The sequence below is a fragment of the Salmo trutta genome, chromosome 21 (assembly GCF_901001165.1).
Source record: "Salmo trutta chromosome 21, fSalTru1.1, whole genome shotgun sequence".
Classification (NCBI taxonomy): domain Eukaryota; kingdom Metazoa; phylum Chordata; class Actinopteri; order Salmoniformes; family Salmonidae; genus Salmo; species Salmo trutta.
This window is the reverse complement of record NC_042977.1, coordinates 30,207,723-30,226,271: the sequence shown is the minus strand read 5'-3', so window position 1 is coordinate 30,226,271 and position 18,549 is coordinate 30,207,723. Positions and strand designations below refer to the sequence as shown.

The window sequence follows — 18,549 nt, the reverse complement described above, 5'->3', positions numbered from 1 at the left end:
GTCCTTAAAACAAGTCAAAATTAGGCTCAGTAGTGTGTGTGGCCTCCACGTGCCTGTATGACCTCCCTACAACGCCTGGGCATGCTCCTGATGAGGTTGCGGATGGTCTCCTGAGGGATCTCCTCCCAGACCTGGACTAAAGCATCCGCCAACTCCTGGACAGTCTGTGGTGCAACGTGGCGTTGGTGGACGGAGCGAGACATGATGTCCCAGATGTGCTCAATTGGATTCAGGTCTGGGGAACAGGCGGGCCAGTCCATAGCATCAATACCTTCCTCTTGCAGGAACTGCTGACACACTCCAGCCACATGAGGTCTAGCATTTTTCTTGCATTAGGAGGAACCCAGGGCCAACCGCGCCAGCATATGGTCTCACAAGGGGTCTGAGGATCTCATCTCGGTACCTAATGGCAGTCAGGCTACCTCTGGCGAGCACATGGAGGGCTGTGCGGCCCCCCAAAGAAATGCCACCCCACACCATGACTGACCCACTGCCAAACCGGTCATGCTGGAGGATGTTGCAGGCAGCAGAACGTTCTCCACAGCGTCTCCAGACTCTGTCACGTGCTCAGTGTGAACCTGCTTTTATCTGTGAAGAGCACAGGGCGCCAGTGGCGAATTTGCCAATTTTGGTGTTCTCTGGCAAATGCCAAACGTCCTGCACGGTGTTGGGCTGTAAGCACAACCCCCACCTGTGGACGTCGGGCCCTCATACCACCCTCATGGAGTCTGTTTCTGACCGTTTGAGCAGACACATGTACATTTGTGGCCTGCTGGAGGTCATTTTGCAGGGCACTGGCAGTGCTTCTCCTGCTCCTCCTTGCACAAAGGCGGAGGTAGCGGTCCTGCTGCTGGGTTATTGCCCTCCTACGGCCTCCTCCACGTCTCCTGATGTACTGGCCTGCCACAGCTCGCATTGATGTGCCATCCTGGATGAGCTGCACTACCTGAGCCACTTGTGTGGGTTGTAGACTCCGTCTCATGCTACCACTAGAGTGAAAGCACCGCCAGCATTCAAAAGTGACCAAAACATCAGCCAGGAAGCATAGGAACTGAGAAGTGGTCTGTGGTCCCCACCTGCAGAACCACTCCTTTATTGGGGGTGTCTTGCTAATTGCCTATAATTTCCACCTGTTGTCTATTCCATTTGCACAACAGCATGTGAAATTTATTGTCAATCAGTGTTGCTTCCTAAGTGGACAGTTTGATTTCACAGAAGTGTGATTGACTTGGAGTTACATTGTGTTGTCTAAGTGTTCCCTTTATTTTTTTGAGCAGTGTATAATCATTCCAGGGTTTTTCTTTATATTTACTCTTTTTTTACATTGTAGAATAATATTGAAGACATCAAAGCTATGAAATAACACATATGGAATCAGGAAGTAAAAAAAGTGTTAAACAAATCAAAAATAGATTTGAGATTCTTAAAAGTAGCCACCCTTTGCCTTGATGACAGTGTCATGTCTTTTTTATGGATTAAGTTATATATGACATGCTATTTTATCAAATCAATTCTCTGTAATTAATATTACCTGATTAAATTAAACATGTAAATGTAATTAACTAGGAAGTTGGGGACCACGGAAGAATGTTTATAGAGCTGTTGTCTTCTGAATAAACTCTTAAAGACCTGGTAATCTTTTATATCAATAGCAGTCAATAATCATTCGTCACCTTATTCAGTCTCATCTGAACGTCGTAACATTCTTGGTTATCTTCACGAACCCTGGCTAACGAGTTGAATCAGCAGTACAAAATTTGGTTTAATTATTTATTTACTAAATACCTAAATAATCACACAGAATTACATATACACAGGATGGACCATACATTGATTACTAATTAATCGTCCCTAGCGGACGAAACCAATATGAAGGCTAGTTACATAAAGAAAGAGGGTTGGGTTTGAATGAAAGTGCGGGAAGACTGAGGAACAAAAGGATTGGGTCTCTATCAGACCTTATGAAGCTATGCTATCGTAGATACAGAATCTTTGCATTCTAAATAACCGCCCATTCGGAAAAGGAAAATGCAAGAAATATATTTACTCTGAGCTGCGCTTCGATAGATTAGTCGAAGCGTTGCCCAGCAGAGATCTCCCTTGTCCTTTTAAGAATATGTATTGTGGTAAAACGGGTATGTTGTAGTGCCGTCGTTGTGTGGTAGAACGGATACGTTGTAGTACCCTGTCTTTCTTGTCCGTCCTTTCCTAGCTCACGTTTACAGCTGCTGCTGCTAACTCAACGTCTAGGAGGTATCACTTTTTTAGTGAATAAGAGTTCAAAGTTCATGCCAAGTTGCCATACTATAAGCTCATGCTATATTCTGGCTGGTATAGTCACATTCATCCTTCCAGCGTGGCGATCGTCACCTCCACGTTGAAAATCGCCCTCTAAACGTATGGACAGCAGTCCTCACGTCATCGGGAACACAATGTTAATTTGGTTAGGTTTTAGTTGTGCAACCATTCCTCACGCTGAGGTTGGCTTAGTTCTGTAGTTGATATTAGCCCTTTTAAACGTATGGACAGCAGTCCTCACGTCATCGGGAACACAAGGTTGACTTTTGTCAATGGGCTTTTGTAGTGGTGGAGAGAAGGGTGTGTTCCATAGTTCCACAACCAATGCCTGTTCACTTGGGCGGGGCCACTGAGTGAGCATAATTCACTTATGAAAACAATTCTCAATTAGAAGCTAAAATTAAATTTCATCTTTTCACAAATAGTTTAATATTTAAACATTTAAATTGCACAACAATTCCATGTGAATCTGATAACTAGAATGTGTAGACCTTCCAAGATACAGTTTATGTCGTCCTATCGTCAGTAATAATGTCTCAGACAACAACTGATCTGACATCATATTCTTTAATTACCAATGGATATTTTCAACTGTTTGGATTACCGAAATATGGTTCCGTTCCCAACCGTTTGACTCTCTCTATGTTATTAACAAAGGGCTTTCCAAGAGTCCAATCTGTAGAGTAGAGAGAGAAAAGGGGGAAAGGTATTTATGGGGGTCATAAACCTCACCAACAGGGCAATGGCATGACAACAGCTTTGCACACTCTTGGCATGCTCTCAACCAGCTTCATGGGGTAGTCACCTGGAATGCATTTCAAATGACAGGTGTGCCTTGTTAAAATATAATTTGTGGAATATCTTTCCTTCTTAATGCATTTGAGCCAATCAGTTGTGTTGTGACAAGGTAGGGCTGGTATACAGAAGATAGCCCTATTTGGTAAAAGACCAAGTCCATATTATGGCAAGAACAGCTCAAATAATCAAATAGAAACAACAGTCCATTACTTTAAGACATGAAGGTCAGTCCATCCGGGAAATTTCAGTTTGTTCAAGTGCAGTCGCAAAAACCATCAAGCACTGTGATGAAACTGGCTCTCATGAGGACCTCCACAGGAAAGGAAGACCCGGAGTTACCTCTACTGCAGAGGATAAGTTCATTAGAGTTACCAGCCTCAGACATTGCAGCCCAAATAAATTCTTCAGAGTTCAAGTAACAGACAACTCAACATCAACTGTTCAGAGTAGACTGCATGAATCAGGGCTTCATGGATGAATTGCTGCAAAGAAACCACTACTAAAATACACTAATAAGAAGGAGAGACTTGCTTAGGCAAAGAAACACAAGCAATGGTCATTAGACCGGTTGAAATCTGATTGGGAGTTTTTGGTTCCAACCGCCGTGTCTTTGTGAGACGCAGAGTAGGTGAACGGATGATCTCCGCATGTGTGGTTCCCACCGTGAAGCATGGAGGAGGAGGTGTGATGGTGCTTTGCTGGTGACACTTGGATTTATTTAGAATTCAAGGCACACTTAACCAGCATGGCTACCACAGCATTCTGCAGCGATACGCCATCCCATCTGGTTTGCGCTTAGTGGGACTATAATTTGTTTTTCAACAGGACAATGACCCAACGCACCTCCAGGCTGTGTAAGGGCTATTTGACCAAGAAGGAGAGTGATGGAGTGCTGCATTAGATGACCTGGCCTCCACAATCCCCCGACCTCAACCAAATTGAGATGGTTTGGGATGAGTCGGACCGCAGAGTGAAGAAAAAGCAGCCAACAAGTGCTCAGCATATGTCGGAACTCCTTCAAGACTGTTGGAAAAGCATTCCAGGTGAAGCTGGTTGAGAGGATGCCAAGAGCGTGCAAAGCTGTATGGCAACTTGGCATGTCAAGGCAAAGGGTGGCTATTTGAAGAATCTCAAATATAAAATATATTTTGATTTGTTTAACCCTTTTTTTGGTTACTGCATCATTCCATGTGTTATTTCATAGTTTGTCTTCAATATTATTCTACAGTGTAGAAAATAAAGAAAAACCCTTGAATGAGTAGGTGTTCTAAAACCTTCAACCAGTAGTGTATTATTTTAAATATCTATTTATGTTCCTTTATTATTAACCCCTAACCTTACCATCCCTCCCCTACTTGGAGTAAACTATTGGACAACAATACTTACGCTTTTACTTCCAGTTCATATATACTATATACATTTTACAGACAGTATATTTTACATTAGCTAGCATTTGTTTGTTTTTAGTCTCAGCCTTCCGCTACCTTCAACCCCTCCCATCTATCTCTGAAGACGATTCAGTTTTGATTTCTAGCTGCCATATATTTTTCCACTGTGCTGTAATGTTCCACAAAAGTTCTGAACCTTTCTATTCTCTTAGTTTCTACAGATTGTAAATGAAAGATAATTGTTTTTGCTAAGAGTATTACTATATTATTGCTCAATTTTAATGACTTTTCAAATCACCCAGCAGTGCTATTTGCAAAGTTAGCGCCAATGTTGCAATTTTTCAGCCATTCCTGAACCTGCGACCAAAAACAAGCTAATATGGGCAGTAACAAAACAAGTGATCTAATGATTGTGTTTTCACAGCAAAATCTGCAGAGCTGGGATGGTTGTATCTCCCATATATATTACATTCTATTAGTTGAAAGAATTGTGTATAGTTTAAGTTGAATCCGGTGTTCCGTTTTGTGTATCAGTTCTTAAACCATGTGCCATGGAGTCAGTACATCGAAAATCTCCTCCCAACTATTTTTCCTCTGTCATTTGTTGGGTCCTTAAATTAAACTAGTATACTTTTTATTTTACACAATTTTCTTTAGTCAATTTTGGTCTTCAATGCAGGGCCAACAAGTTCCTTACCTTTTCCCATTTGCCTCCATTTTTGCAGTAATGCTACAATCAGTTGGTTGTAATTTTGGATAGAGCTGACATTTCAATATATTTTTGTTAAATGCATGTGTGACAACTCCACCAGTTCTATTTATGATATAATTGACAAAGATTTTACTTTTTTTTCTAATATTTGTTCTGTCTTTTCTGGTGGATTAAACTGGAATTGCAAGCAGCTTTCTATGGCTTTTTTATTTGTTATTTTTGTGCGTTATTTTGGAGATTATTTCATTTTCAAATAACCAAAAGTGAGAAATTATAATCTGAATGAAGTGGAAAAAGGCCATTCTTGAACGCGGGGTGAGCAATTCTTACTAATCTGATAGAGAACCTTTTCGATTTAGTCATTAGGTGTAGGCAGGGCCATAAGTAAATAGGTAAACTGGGATATGACTAAAGAATTAATCAGGGGGACTATCCCACAAATTAACAGGTGTTGTCCTTTCCATGGTAGCAAAATCTTATCTAATTTGGCTAACTTTCTATAAACATGTATTGTAGTGAGAATGTATTTATTTCAGGATATAAATACTGAGTATGTCCACTTCACCGTCTGACCATTTTATTGGTAAACTACACGGTAATGTAAACATTTTATTTTGAGATCCAATTCTTAATATGGAATTATAATTTAGCATAATTTGGTTTTAATCCACAGAGGTTCGAAAACTGTCTAGATCCTCTGAGGCTGTGCAGAGATCCAAATTGTGCATTTAAAGAACATGAATCGTAAGCGTACAATGACACCTTTGTTTTTAAGTTCTGGATTTCTAGCCAGATAACGTTTCATTGGCCATAATAAATAGATATGCCAATAGTGGACAACCATGTTTTACTCCTCTTGACAATTTAACACTTTTGAGAATTAGACATTATTTACCATTTTACACCTAGGGTTACAAAACATAACTTAAACCCACTGTATAAGAGATTCTCCTAAATTAAAATAGTCCAAACATTTATATAGAAATTCCAGTTGTACTTTATCAAAGGCCTTTCCAAAAATCAGCTATGGATACCAGGCCTGGTTTCCCAGATTTCAAATCAAAATGTATGTCACATGCGCCGAATACAACAGGTGTAGACCTCACCGCGAAATGCTTACTTACAAGCCCTTAACCAACAATGCAGTTCAAGAAATAGAGTTAAGAAAATATTTACTAAATAAACTAAAGTAAATTGTTTTAATAAAATCAAAAAGTAACACAAAATTATATAACAATAACGAGGCAATAACAGGTTGTACTATCAGCAATATTAAAGATGATCTACCCTTTTTTTTAAGTAGATGCGCACACGCACACACACACACACACACACTCACTCACAGGGGGGCATTCCTGTGCCGTTTCAGAAGGTTGCAGGAAAATACGAATCACTGAAGCATTTTATTCATGTCTTATGATTAACTTGGGCACATTAATGAATTTTCTAATAAGTTCAATACATTTAGTTGATTTCTTTGAATATTGTTGAATTCCATTGTAAGGTCTGGATTCTGTGATTCTGTCCATGTTCTCTGGAAGGCAGATTCTATAGGGCCCTACCATACTCCTTTCTCATAACCATGAGTACTGGGCATCACTGTTCATTACAGGGGAGGAGGGTAGGGGAGAGGGGAGTATACTTATAATCAAGCAGCAACAGTAACATCACTGTCCTTGTCCACAAGACTAGACAGATATGATGTTGAGATACGAGATTCATTATGGGGCTCAGAGAGAAAGAAAGTGAAAGAGATAGAGGAGGGGGGAGATGGTGAGAGAAGCTTGAGCTGACATTACCCTAAATATCAAACTCTCTGTTTAAGAGAAATTGAGTGAGAAAGAACAAGGCACAACACATCTCAGACCCCCCCACGGTGGAATGGCAACAAACGGAGTTGATCAGGGCCAGGGATGACGGTGGCAGAGAGAGAGGGGGCCGATGGACAGTCGGGGATGGAGGGAGAATAAGAAAGCTGGTCTTGTGTCGGAGAGAAAGAGATATGGAGAGATAAATGCAATCTGTCAGATGGTCTGAGGGAGGAGGAGATGTGAGAAACGATAGCGAGAGGAGAGCGATGAGGACAGATTGAGGGAAAAAATTGAGAGAGCTAGAAATGGAGGGACGGGGAGAGAGGGAGGTCGGCCAAGAGAGGGATCTACTGTATATTAGAATGAAAACAGACATACTCCTATGGCTCTGCAGGCTGACACCACTATCCTAAAAGCATCTCACCACACACACACACATCCTCCCTGCCCCCACACACCTCTTATGCAATAGTGTGTTTCTCCCATGAGGAGACAACACATTCTTTTCCTCCTCTCCTTGGGTGCACACACACACACACACACACAACACATTCGATTCAAGCCCTGGAACGTGCAATATCCGATTAGAAAATGACATGACTCACCAATGGACTGTTTACAAGCACACCATTAGCTGCCAGCCAGGAGAGGAGATGAAGGTAGACAACCACCATTAGCTGCCAGCCAGGAGAGGAGATGAAGGTAGACAACCACCATTAGCTGCCAGCCAGGAGAGGAGATAAAGGTAGACAACCACCATTAGCTGCCAGCCAGGAGAGGAGATGAAGGTAGACAACCACCATTAGCTGCCAGCCAGGAGAGGAGATGAAGGTAGACAACCACCATTAGCTGCCAGCCAGGAGAGGAGATGAAGGTAGACAACCACCATTAGCTGCCAGCCAGGAGAGGAGATGAAGGTAGACAACCACCATTAGCTGCCAGCCAGGAGAGGAGATAAAGGTAGACAACCACCATTAGCTGCCAGCCAGGAGAGGAGATGAAGGTAGACAACCACCATTAGCTGCCAGCCAGGAGAGGAGATAAAGGTAGACAACCATCATTAGCTGCCAGCCAGGAGAGGAGATGAAGGTAGACAACCACCATTAGCTGCCAGCCAGGAGAGGAGATGAAGGTAGATAACCACCATTAGCTGCCAGCCAGGAGAGGAGATGAAGGTAGACAACCACCATTAGGGGACTCATTTTCACTATTGGTTGGCATTCATTTTGAAGCAGCTTTCCATCTCCTTGACTACTAGAGAAACCTTGAGGTCCTTGAATCTGAACAAGGTAAATCCCATTTAGGCATAACACTATCAAAATAATTACATTCAGTTGACCTCAGATCGCACCTAGAGACAATGCACTGGAATTATAATTTTAATTGAGTTCAATTCCCTAACTACTACTGCATTCATCAAATATGGAGAGCTTCTACAAATTGTTGCCAAGACGACCAGTGAGCTCATTCCATGCCAGACTGACCAGGTGAATCCAGGTGAAACCTATGATCCCTTATTGATGTCACCTGTTTGAGTGTCAAGAACTGTAATGCTGGTGGGTTTTTCACGCTCAACATTTTCCCATGTTTATCAAGAATGGTCCACTACCCAAAGGACATGCAGCTAACTTGGCAACTGTGGGAAGTATTGGCGTCGACATGGGCCAGCATCTCTGTGGAACGCTTTCGACACCTTGTACAATCCATGCCCCAACTAATTGAGGCTGTTCTGAGGGCAAAATGGGTGCAACTCAATATTAGGAAGGTGTTCCTAATGCTATGTACACTCAGTGTACATACAAAAAGGTGCCAGAATGTGTTCTTCTGCCATTATGTCAAATATTTGGAGTAGATTGATGTGCAAACGTGGGACCAATCTGGGGTGTGGAGTGAGAGACGAGGCTAACTCAACTATGTGCTTAATGGCTGTCATCAGGACTGCTTCAGAGAACATGAAGCTTCATTAATCCTTTAAACCCCTAGCTAGCTGCAGAGTTCTTAGTCACTACATCACCACTATATTCCTGCTCACTATCCAGCTATGTGACAAGGGGACAACCAGACGGGACATTATATATTGTATTTTATTTAAATGTGTGTGGACTGTGGACAAACTAATCAAACTAACTAATGTAAGGTAAACGTTAGACATAAAATGGCCACGTATACGCAAATATCACAAACAGCATTTCCTATTTATCTCCTGAAAGCATCCACTCTCCTTTCTCACTGTGCTTTGTGTGGGTACAGGACCGCTTGGATTAGGACGGTATACATCTCCGTTGTCAGAAATTCCGCATGAGCAATGTATTCCCATGCTGCACCTGTCCGTCACGCCAAAGTACACCTCATGACACATGGTGCCTCAAACACGTGTGACGCAGTAACATTGCAAAACCTTACCAAACTCTTTACCTGAAGGAAGGGGAAAAACGACTCTGTCCTCTCTTACCTGACTGTCTAGCTCACCTGTTGTAACCTACTCTCTGAAGTGGAGACAGCACAGCCGTAGCCTGAAAGTGTGATAGGACAAGCAATGTATTGTGTGACACAGTAGTTCTTTTGAATAGGTCTACCCAACAACATAATAACAGTGAACCTGTTCACTCATGACTGCGTGGCCAAGCACGCCTCCAACTCAATCATCAAGTTTGCAGACGACACTACAGCGGTGGGCTTGATAACCAACAACGACGAGACAGGCTTCATCACAGCCTGGTACGGCAACTGCACTGCCCTCAACCGCAAGGCTCTCCAGAAGGTAGTGCGGCGTGCACAATGCATCACCGGGGGCAACTACCTGCCACCAACAGCACCCGCTGCCACAGGAAGGCCAAAAAGATCATCAAGGACATCAACCACCCGAGCCACGGCTTGTTCACCTCGTTATCATCCAGAAGGCGAGGTCAGTACAGGTGCATCAAAGCTGGGACCGAGAGACTGAAAAACAGCTTCTATCTCAAGGCCATCAGACTGTTAAACAGCCATCACTAACAGAGGCTGCTGCCAAAATACTGACTCAAATCTCTGGCCACTTAAATAAATGGTATCACTAGTCACTTTAATAATGTTTACATATCCTACATTACTCATCTCATATGTATATACTGTATTTTATACCATCTACTGCATCTTGTCTATGCCGCACGGCCATCAGTCATCCATATATTTATATGTACATATTCTTATTCCATCCCCTTACATTGTGTGTGTATAAGGTAATCATTGTGAATTTGTTAGATTACTTGTTAGATATTACTGCACTGTCGGACTAGAAGCACAAGCATTTCGCTACACTCGCATTAACATCTGCTAACCATGTGTATGTGACTGATAAAACTTGATTTGATCCTCAATTAAAATGACAGAGCAATGCTCACTGTCAACGAAGCTCATATTTTGACTCATTGAGCTAAAACACTGCAGTTTGTGAAAGTAATACATTTGACAGACTGAAAGAAATCTTAGAAAATCAAGTCTGGGCAGCTGGGTCTTTTATAAAGTCCTAACCTGTTCTAAATGTGTGATGTTTGCTAAACGAAGCTAGTTAGTAGGCTAATGACGGTAAATAATTCAGGATTGGTATAAAGCACTCTGGCTCACACACACACCTCTGAGTATGTTAGTGGGGAAACAGTTGCATCCGCCTGGCAAGGGAGAGCTTCATTAGGATATTCTCCTGGGAAGTCTCTGGGCTGATCCTAGTTCAGCGTATCCACAGAGGGACACTGATATCCCTGAGCTAGGAGCTGATCCCAGTTCAGTTTAGCCACACAGAGTGTGTGATCTCTCTGGCAGCCCCTCTGCTCACCCGGGTAAGATACCGTATCTCATGTGGTCACTGAGGAAGAAGGGGTGCACTGAGCATGACCTGAGCTATTCCAAACAAACTGACCAATGCACTGACGACAACGTCTAGTTGGATCCAACTGAATATCACCATCCAAACAGATCATTTAGCCTTGTGTCCATCTCGGTCTCCTTTACCTTGTAATTACGCTGAACAAAAATATAAACACAACATGTCAAGTGTTGGTCCCATGTTTCATGAGCTGAAATAAAAAAATCCCAGAAATGTTCCAATCGCACAAAACGCTTATTTCTCGCAAATTTTATGTACAAATTTGTTTACATCCCTGTTAGGGAGCATTTTTCCTTCGCCAAGATAATCCATCCACCTGACAGGTGTGGCATATCAAGAAACTGATTAAACAGCATGATCATTGCACAACTGCACTTTGTGCTGGGGACAATAGAAGGCCTCTAAAATGTGCAGTTTTGTCACACAACACAATGCAACAGATGTCTCAAGTTGAGGGAGTGTGCAATTGGCATGTTGACCGCAGGAATGTCCACCAGAGCTGCCGCCAGATAATTAAAATGAATTTGTAACGGGCAGATGGCAGACAGTATGTATGGCATCGTGAGGGCGAGTGGTTTGCTGATGTCAACGTTGTGAACAGAGTGCCCCATGGTGGCGGTGGGGTTATGGTATGGGCAGGCATAAGCTATGGACAATGAACACAATTGCATTTTATCGATGGCAATTTCAATGCATTGAGATATTGTGACGAGATCCTGAGGCCCATTGTTCCAGCATGATAATGCACAGCCCCATATCACAAGGATCTCTACACAATTCCCGGAAACTGAAAATGTCCCAGTTGTTTCATGGCCTGCATACTCAGACATGTCACCCATTGAGCATGTTTGGGATGCTCTGGATCGACGTGTACGACAGCGTGGGACCTTGTCACGATATCTCTATGCATTCAAATTGCCATTGATAAAATGCAATTGTGTTCAGGCCACAATCAACAGCCTGATCAACTCTATGCGAAGGAGATGTGTCGCGCTGCATAAGGCAAATGATGGTCACACCAGATACTGACTGCTTTTCTGATCCAAGCCCAAGGTATCCAAGGTATCTGTGACCAATAGATGCATATCTGTATTCCCAGTCATGTGAAATCCATAGATTAGGGTAGGGCGATATGGCCAAAATATAAGATCACTATTTCTTTTTTTTTTTTATGATCGTATGACGTATTTGACATTTAATACTTGCTTTATGAGTAGTGTGTGATCCTAGGGTGGCCACACATACATTCTAAGTGATTTCAATGGGGCTTTCTCCATTCTGATTGGGGTTTTTTACAACTGAAGTTGACTTCAACCCCAAATAATTGATCAATTTCTGCATTTCCTGGACTTATTTGAGATCATTTCCACGTAGGGCTGCACAATATGGGAAAGCAATCTAGGCCTCACTTGATTTGACATGCGATTTAGAGCAAACACTTGTGTTAAGTGTTGGAAGTATGGAAATATAATGATCATTCTAATTCTATAGTTGGAATATAATAGTGGGCACTTTTAATACAGTGTTGTTTGACATGACAGCAAATGACAATGCCAGGGAGGAGTTATTGTGACAAGGTAGGAACCAAAGTGTTTCCTAGGGAACCCTATAATCTTTGGCTACATTGAATGTTCTCTTAGCTACTTTATTTAGCTGACGTAGTCATGCTTCACATGTTCCTCTTTCATTTTGAAGATACTGCTACACAAACATGCTGATTTAGGTCTACACCATCACTGGTATTATCAGGCTGTATAGCTAATTACGTTTGCTCTGCTCTGACTCACTACATTTATTAGCCAGCTAACTAGCATTAGCGGCTAACAATATTTAGGTTCAACATGCTAAGAAATGACAAACTAGTTGTTTACAGATGTAAGAAACACAAACTAAGTAATTATAGAATGCTTGTGGATTTTGATTAAGAAAGAAAGCGACCAGCATTTTTGTCATCAACATTGTTGCATGTGCTGCATTGACCATTCAGACTGAACAAGTGTCTCGTGGTCGAGGAACAACAAATGCGCTCTTTGAGTGACAGGGCGAGGGGCTAGGTCTGTGTGGAAAGCGGTATGGAGAGAGATGACTCAAGTAGCGAAGAAACTATAAAAATGTACGTTACACATGGCGTATCACATTTAACAAACATTCAAAGCCCGTTATTGAAGGTAAAGTAAAAACCCAAATCAGTCTGCGCTTCAATACCGGTATATTGTAAAATTGGGTATACCGCTCAGCCCTAGATTAGGGCCTAATTTATTTCAATTGACTGATTTCCTTATATGAACTCTAACTCAGTAAAATCTTTGAAATTGTTTCTTGTGTTTATAGTTTTGTTCAGTGTAGTATCTTCATAGCGCAAACCCAACTTTCTTCCCCTCGGCAATCTCGCTATATTTGCTAGCCTTTCAGGCCTATTCCTCCAACAGACATATTTCACAACAGGTGTTGTTGAATGTACAAACATGAGACCGTCTGTGCTACAGGCCGAAAGAGACATTAACGCTGAACTACAGAGATTCGATTGTGAGGCCTCTAACAGGAAGTCCAGTAGACTCCACTCACACACACCACACCCCCCTCTTATCTTCACTATCTAAGAGGAACGGTCAGTCACTCAGTCAGTTGAATATGTGACAGTAGCAGTATGGTGAGGTAGTATCCCCCTCCAACCCTGGAACCTCTCCCCCTCCCCTTTCACTTCCTCCCCAGTAGACGTGCCTGACATTCTAGAGGAGCCAGTGTACATTCCTCACATGCCTCCACCGTATCAGAGAGGGGGCATGGTGGGAGTGCCTCACACAAGGGCATATGGGCTGTTCGGTTTTAACTTCCTTGTTGAATGCTGTCGCTGCTGTGTGACAAACAGGGACCTGCGTGTTGGGCAGTGAACCAGGGGGGTGAGAAGAGGGTCACACAGGGCCTGAGGAGGTCCGAGGAGTGCTCAGGTGACCAGAGTTAAGCCGGCTCATGTGGGACAGGGAGGGTAGATGGGAAAGGAGACCGGCAGAGGACAGGGAGGGAGGTGTTAGATGTCTGGCCCGGCCCCTGGAGGTGGAGGATCAAAGCTACCGTACTGTAATGGCTGTCACTGCTGGTTGGTTGACTGGCTGGCTTGACTCAGCTGACTGCACATGTATACCACACTGGTAGGCTGCAGGCCGATTGTAAACCCTGTTAACGACAAATATCACACACACACACACACACACACACACACACACACACACACACACACACACACACACACACACACACTCTCTGTGACACAAACCACACATTCACACTCATTCAGCCTATCATATAAAACCATCTAAATTAACTAGTATCCACTCAAGCCACTGTGGCCCTTTGAAACATACAAAATAATTATGGGCCTGGGACATGTGACCGTGAATGGGACAGCAACAACCACGTGGCCATTTTCAGTTTCACATCGACAACAACCTCTGCAACAATAGGCTCTCTCAGTCAGGGCAGGACAGGCGTTTGGGGAGAGTGTGTGTGTGTTTTGGCCTCTGCTCACGTGCAGTACCAGGCTCCTAAATGAAAAGGCTCACCTTCACATTACCAAGACCTTCCTGACCCTGGAGAACATTGTAGAAACTTCTCTCTCCCCCCCAGCTAAAGCAGAAGCGGTGGTGGTGGGATTTCAGCGGTGGAAGAGTGAATGGAAAGAGCTTCCTGCTCTCTGATGGAGCTGAGGCTGAGACTGGGGCACACAAACCCAGCTTGGAAGGCAGTGTGACAGTCCAGAAGACAGGGTGCCTGGAGGACAGGGCCTGTGCAGCATCTAAATGACCACAAATCACTGAATTCTTCCACATAGCTGGGGTTTTATACCCCCCCCTCCCATCCCTCTCTCTCTCAACCCATCCATCCCCCTATCCCTCACTCTCTCCCTCCCGCCCTCCATCCACCCACCCACACATTCAAGCCTTTCATTACGATGATAATGGGCCAAAAGCCGGAACAGGGCCCATGTCTGGGTGCCATAAGTTCAGCTCTGGCTTTGTGGCCATGTCATGCGTGTCCATGGGAGCGGAGCGTGCTGCCACGGTTCAACAAAGACGGAAGGAGAGGAGGGAAAAAAAACAACCACACTAAAAATCCTACTGCCTTCAGCAGGGCAACTTTGACCAAAGCATAGTTCCCCGTAACTCTCAAACAACCTTATGCCTGGTCTGCAAGCCTGGACACCATAGGGGACAGGTGTTCAAAATGTGTGTGAGCTATACACACTATAGTGATATTGGATAGGCAGTTATTGTGTGGTATTAATATTCAGTTCCCACTTACCTTGCCAATACTTGTGCCCAGGAGCCTTATATCTGCCCATCTTTACCCTCCTGCATTGAGTATGGACTGTTATACTCACCTTGCCTGTCAAAGTTCACAGCTAATGACAACAGGAAGGAGTGGGCCTGTTATTCCACCTGCATGGCATTATTACAGAGGAAATTAAAATGTTTCTCCCAATGGTGTATATACACCCTGGATTTATGATATGTAATGGCCATTGTAAGGCTTTGATGCCACTGGTCAGCCATATTGGCATTCCCCAGAAAAAGCAGTCCTACACAGGAATGAATGGAATTTCAATTAAATATTTAAATGACTTTATGTTTAGCTCACAGTATGATTTAAAAAGTATGTATTAAGATGTCTAACAGAATAAATGTGGCAAAAACGAATGTAGACATGAATAAATGCATTTCACTAGCTTCCAAAATATGTTTTACAATGGTGGGGGAGTGTCAAAAGGCAGGTGTGGAAGTGTTTGGTTAATTATCTATCCCTTAGGCAAGGGTTGTCATGTTTTACTCTGTTATTACAATGATATAGCATATACACCATGTAGGCGAACGCCATTCCCCCAATACAAATAGAGTTGGTAGGCTTAGGAATGGCATGTAGGGTGGTCTACACCAATACAAAAGTGTAGGAGCAACAGTTAACCTCAAATGCATTTCCATTCAACCACCAAATGATGCAAAACTTACATATGCATGATATAGCAAATTGCGAGCAATGATAAACAAGATAAATTGTTTATCATTCTTACCAACTTCAAGAGTAGCTTGGGCCCATTCATCTCTCTGACATTATGTCAACATCAGGTCTGTTGTAATAACATTCAAACATATTGCACACCGCAACAGTAATGTAACAAGTGTTTTTTTACCTGCGTAAAACCGTAACAGGGAGCCAATCTCGGTGTTCATCCCTTCCTCCTGCACGCGCCATGGGTCCTTAAATCCCAGTTTAAAGAGAAAGTCATTCTGGATCTGGAGAGGCCTCTCGTCTTGCCCGAGCCTCCTGGCAGCGTCACCGTGGAGCTGAACGTAAAGTGTGGGACTCGTGTCACCTGCTGCGTCTCTATCCTCATCAGCCTCTGCCGAACCTGTTTTCAAAGCACGCTGGCGATTTTCAGGGTCTTGGACGTCGGGCCTATTACCTGTCAAACAGGCCCGGGGCAATGAGCTACCGCTACTAATGGGTGGCTGCCTGCTTAGACCGAGCCTGTTACCTGCTCCCGTATCCTCTGTCAAGTCGTTTAAATGACCACCGTTGCTAAACGTGTAGTTGGCAGAGACTGTGTTGCCATTCGGGAGAATAGGGTCAATGCTTGTGGTAGGACAGTCGAGCTCCAGTTCGTCTGAGGAGCTGCCATAGGTGTCGTGGCCCTCCGTGGCGCTGTCAAAACTAGGGCTCAGGACGGATGCGTCTGTGCCCAGGATCATGTCGTCGCTGAGGGAGTCCCGGTGCTCACTGAGCCGAGCCCCCGAGATGCTGAGGTCATCGAATGCACTGCTGCTCTCCACGTCCGAACCAGAATTGAGACCGTAGTTGTCCACTCCGTTCAGCCGCTGTTCTGGATCATCCTCGTTAGGAGTACCCAGGTTAGAATTCGAATTTTGATCCGACAACGAGTGAGTTATTTTATCTTTTGAATCCGAGTCCGGACTCAAAAGTTTTTCATCCTGTTGCTTTTGCAGCTCATCAGCGTTCTCCATAAGCAGTAGTCTCAACCGGTCACTTGGCTTGTCTGATAAGCCGCCCCTGAATTCTGGGGATCCCGAATGGTTGCGCTTGATATTAACGTTACCGTCTTCAATAAGTTTGCACTGACTGTCATATAGATACTTCACGTTACAGTTGCCGTTTTGATCCGTCTTTAGATTGTCTTTACAAAATATACGCAATACAGAGCTCGACTTACTGAGTTTGCTCATACGGAGCGCCATGTCGCCGGCGGTGGTATCGATCGTGCACAGCACCGGCCTAGGATATGACGGCGAGGTGAGTTTATCGTGGACATGTATGGATCCCCTGTGAAGATCCCCTCGCACCCACTCTCTATCTGAAGGCTGTAGTTGCATGTTCTGCCGATGCCTCAGCAACGTCTTCCTATCCAGACTCCGAGTATGCAGAGACGCAGAGGAGAGGGTCGAGTTCATATTGGCGCCGCAGGCGGCAGTGACAGCCGATGTGGTTGCAGCGGAGAGGTTCCTCTTCAGCCTCCTCCGTCTCAACAGGAGCGAGTTGGAGTTACTGGATAAACTCCGGCCATTCGTAGATGTGCTTCCATTACTTTTATTCGAAGCACTAGAACCCACTGCAGTCTGAGAGGGATTGTTCCCATTTCTAATATCTAAACGAGAGGCCGTCAAATGTACACCACCATCATCCACTGGCGTCCACTGGGCGACAGACAGTCCGCTAGGCTTCTTAAACTTAGTTGCAGTTCTATCTGCCAAGCCTTCGTCAACGACAGCCCGCGCACTTTCCATTTTACCAAATGAAAAGTACACTAGATATCTGTGCGTACGTGGCTTAACATCAGCCTTCTACATTAAAAAAGCGCGACAATAGGAACACAATACAATAAATGTCCGCCGGTTGGGTGGTGTACTTATCCCACTATTCATTCCCTTCTTTGCCTCCGCGCTCCAATTGGAATCTCCCCTGCGTTCCCGAAAACATTTCAGAGGGAAAATCCGCTAAAAACAGGTCGGACTCGAAGTGAGAGATTGGTTCAAGGGCGGAGACGTAACTGTGTGTCTCATTTACACCAAAATACTATGGCAGAATATGAAATTAATGTCGGCCGACCTCTTACGCAAATACTGTACGATACATATTCATGAGGTGACAAGATGTGGGAACAACCTTGTATTGCCTTGTGGGAAATGTATTTCAATGTAAGGACATCTACAATCTTTCATTTTGAAATGCTGAAGTAAAAACTACATTCCCCAAATAAAGGGCATACCTACAGCAGACAGAAGGGGGGCAAGGTTCAGAATGATGTAAATAGATATGTAACACAGAAATACAACTCCCTGTTATTTGGTAGAGAGCCTTATCAGTTCTATGCACATAGATACATTTCTATATGCAACGACCTTTATGCACCGCCCACGTTTTATGCTCTGCCCCTTCTGAGGAATATCCCTCTCGTTGCCTAGTTTTGACAAGTGGGATTCAACCTTCTGACTACGCAGGCAAATTACTGTACCTGTGAAATATGCTTGATGCGACGGACAAGTTTAAAAGAATTCTAAATCAAAATGGGAGACAGAACATGTTTTTCCCCTCACAGCATTAATATTAAATATCCCACTTATTTGTCAGGTGTTTTAAGCCAATGTATTTTATGATATGTGCGTGCTTGCA

The 18,549-nt window shown here is 43.7% G+C and overlaps 1 protein-coding gene across 1 annotated transcript in view; it reads right to left on the bottom strand.

The window, feature by feature from the left end:
* The window catches only part of LOC115157133 (PH domain leucine-rich repeat-containing protein phosphatase 1), an 81,941-nt gene extending 63,964 nt beyond the window's left edge, over positions 1 to 17,977 (bottom strand). The window contains exon 1 of the mRNA XM_029705116.1: positions 16,055 to 17,977. Coding sequence (XP_029560976.1) covers positions 16,055 to 17,663 — 1,609 coding nt within the window. The 5' untranslated portion in view covers positions 17,664 to 17,977. The remainder of the gene's footprint in view (positions 1 to 16,054) is intronic.
* Between the last annotated feature and the right edge of the window lie 572 nt (positions 17,978 to 18,549).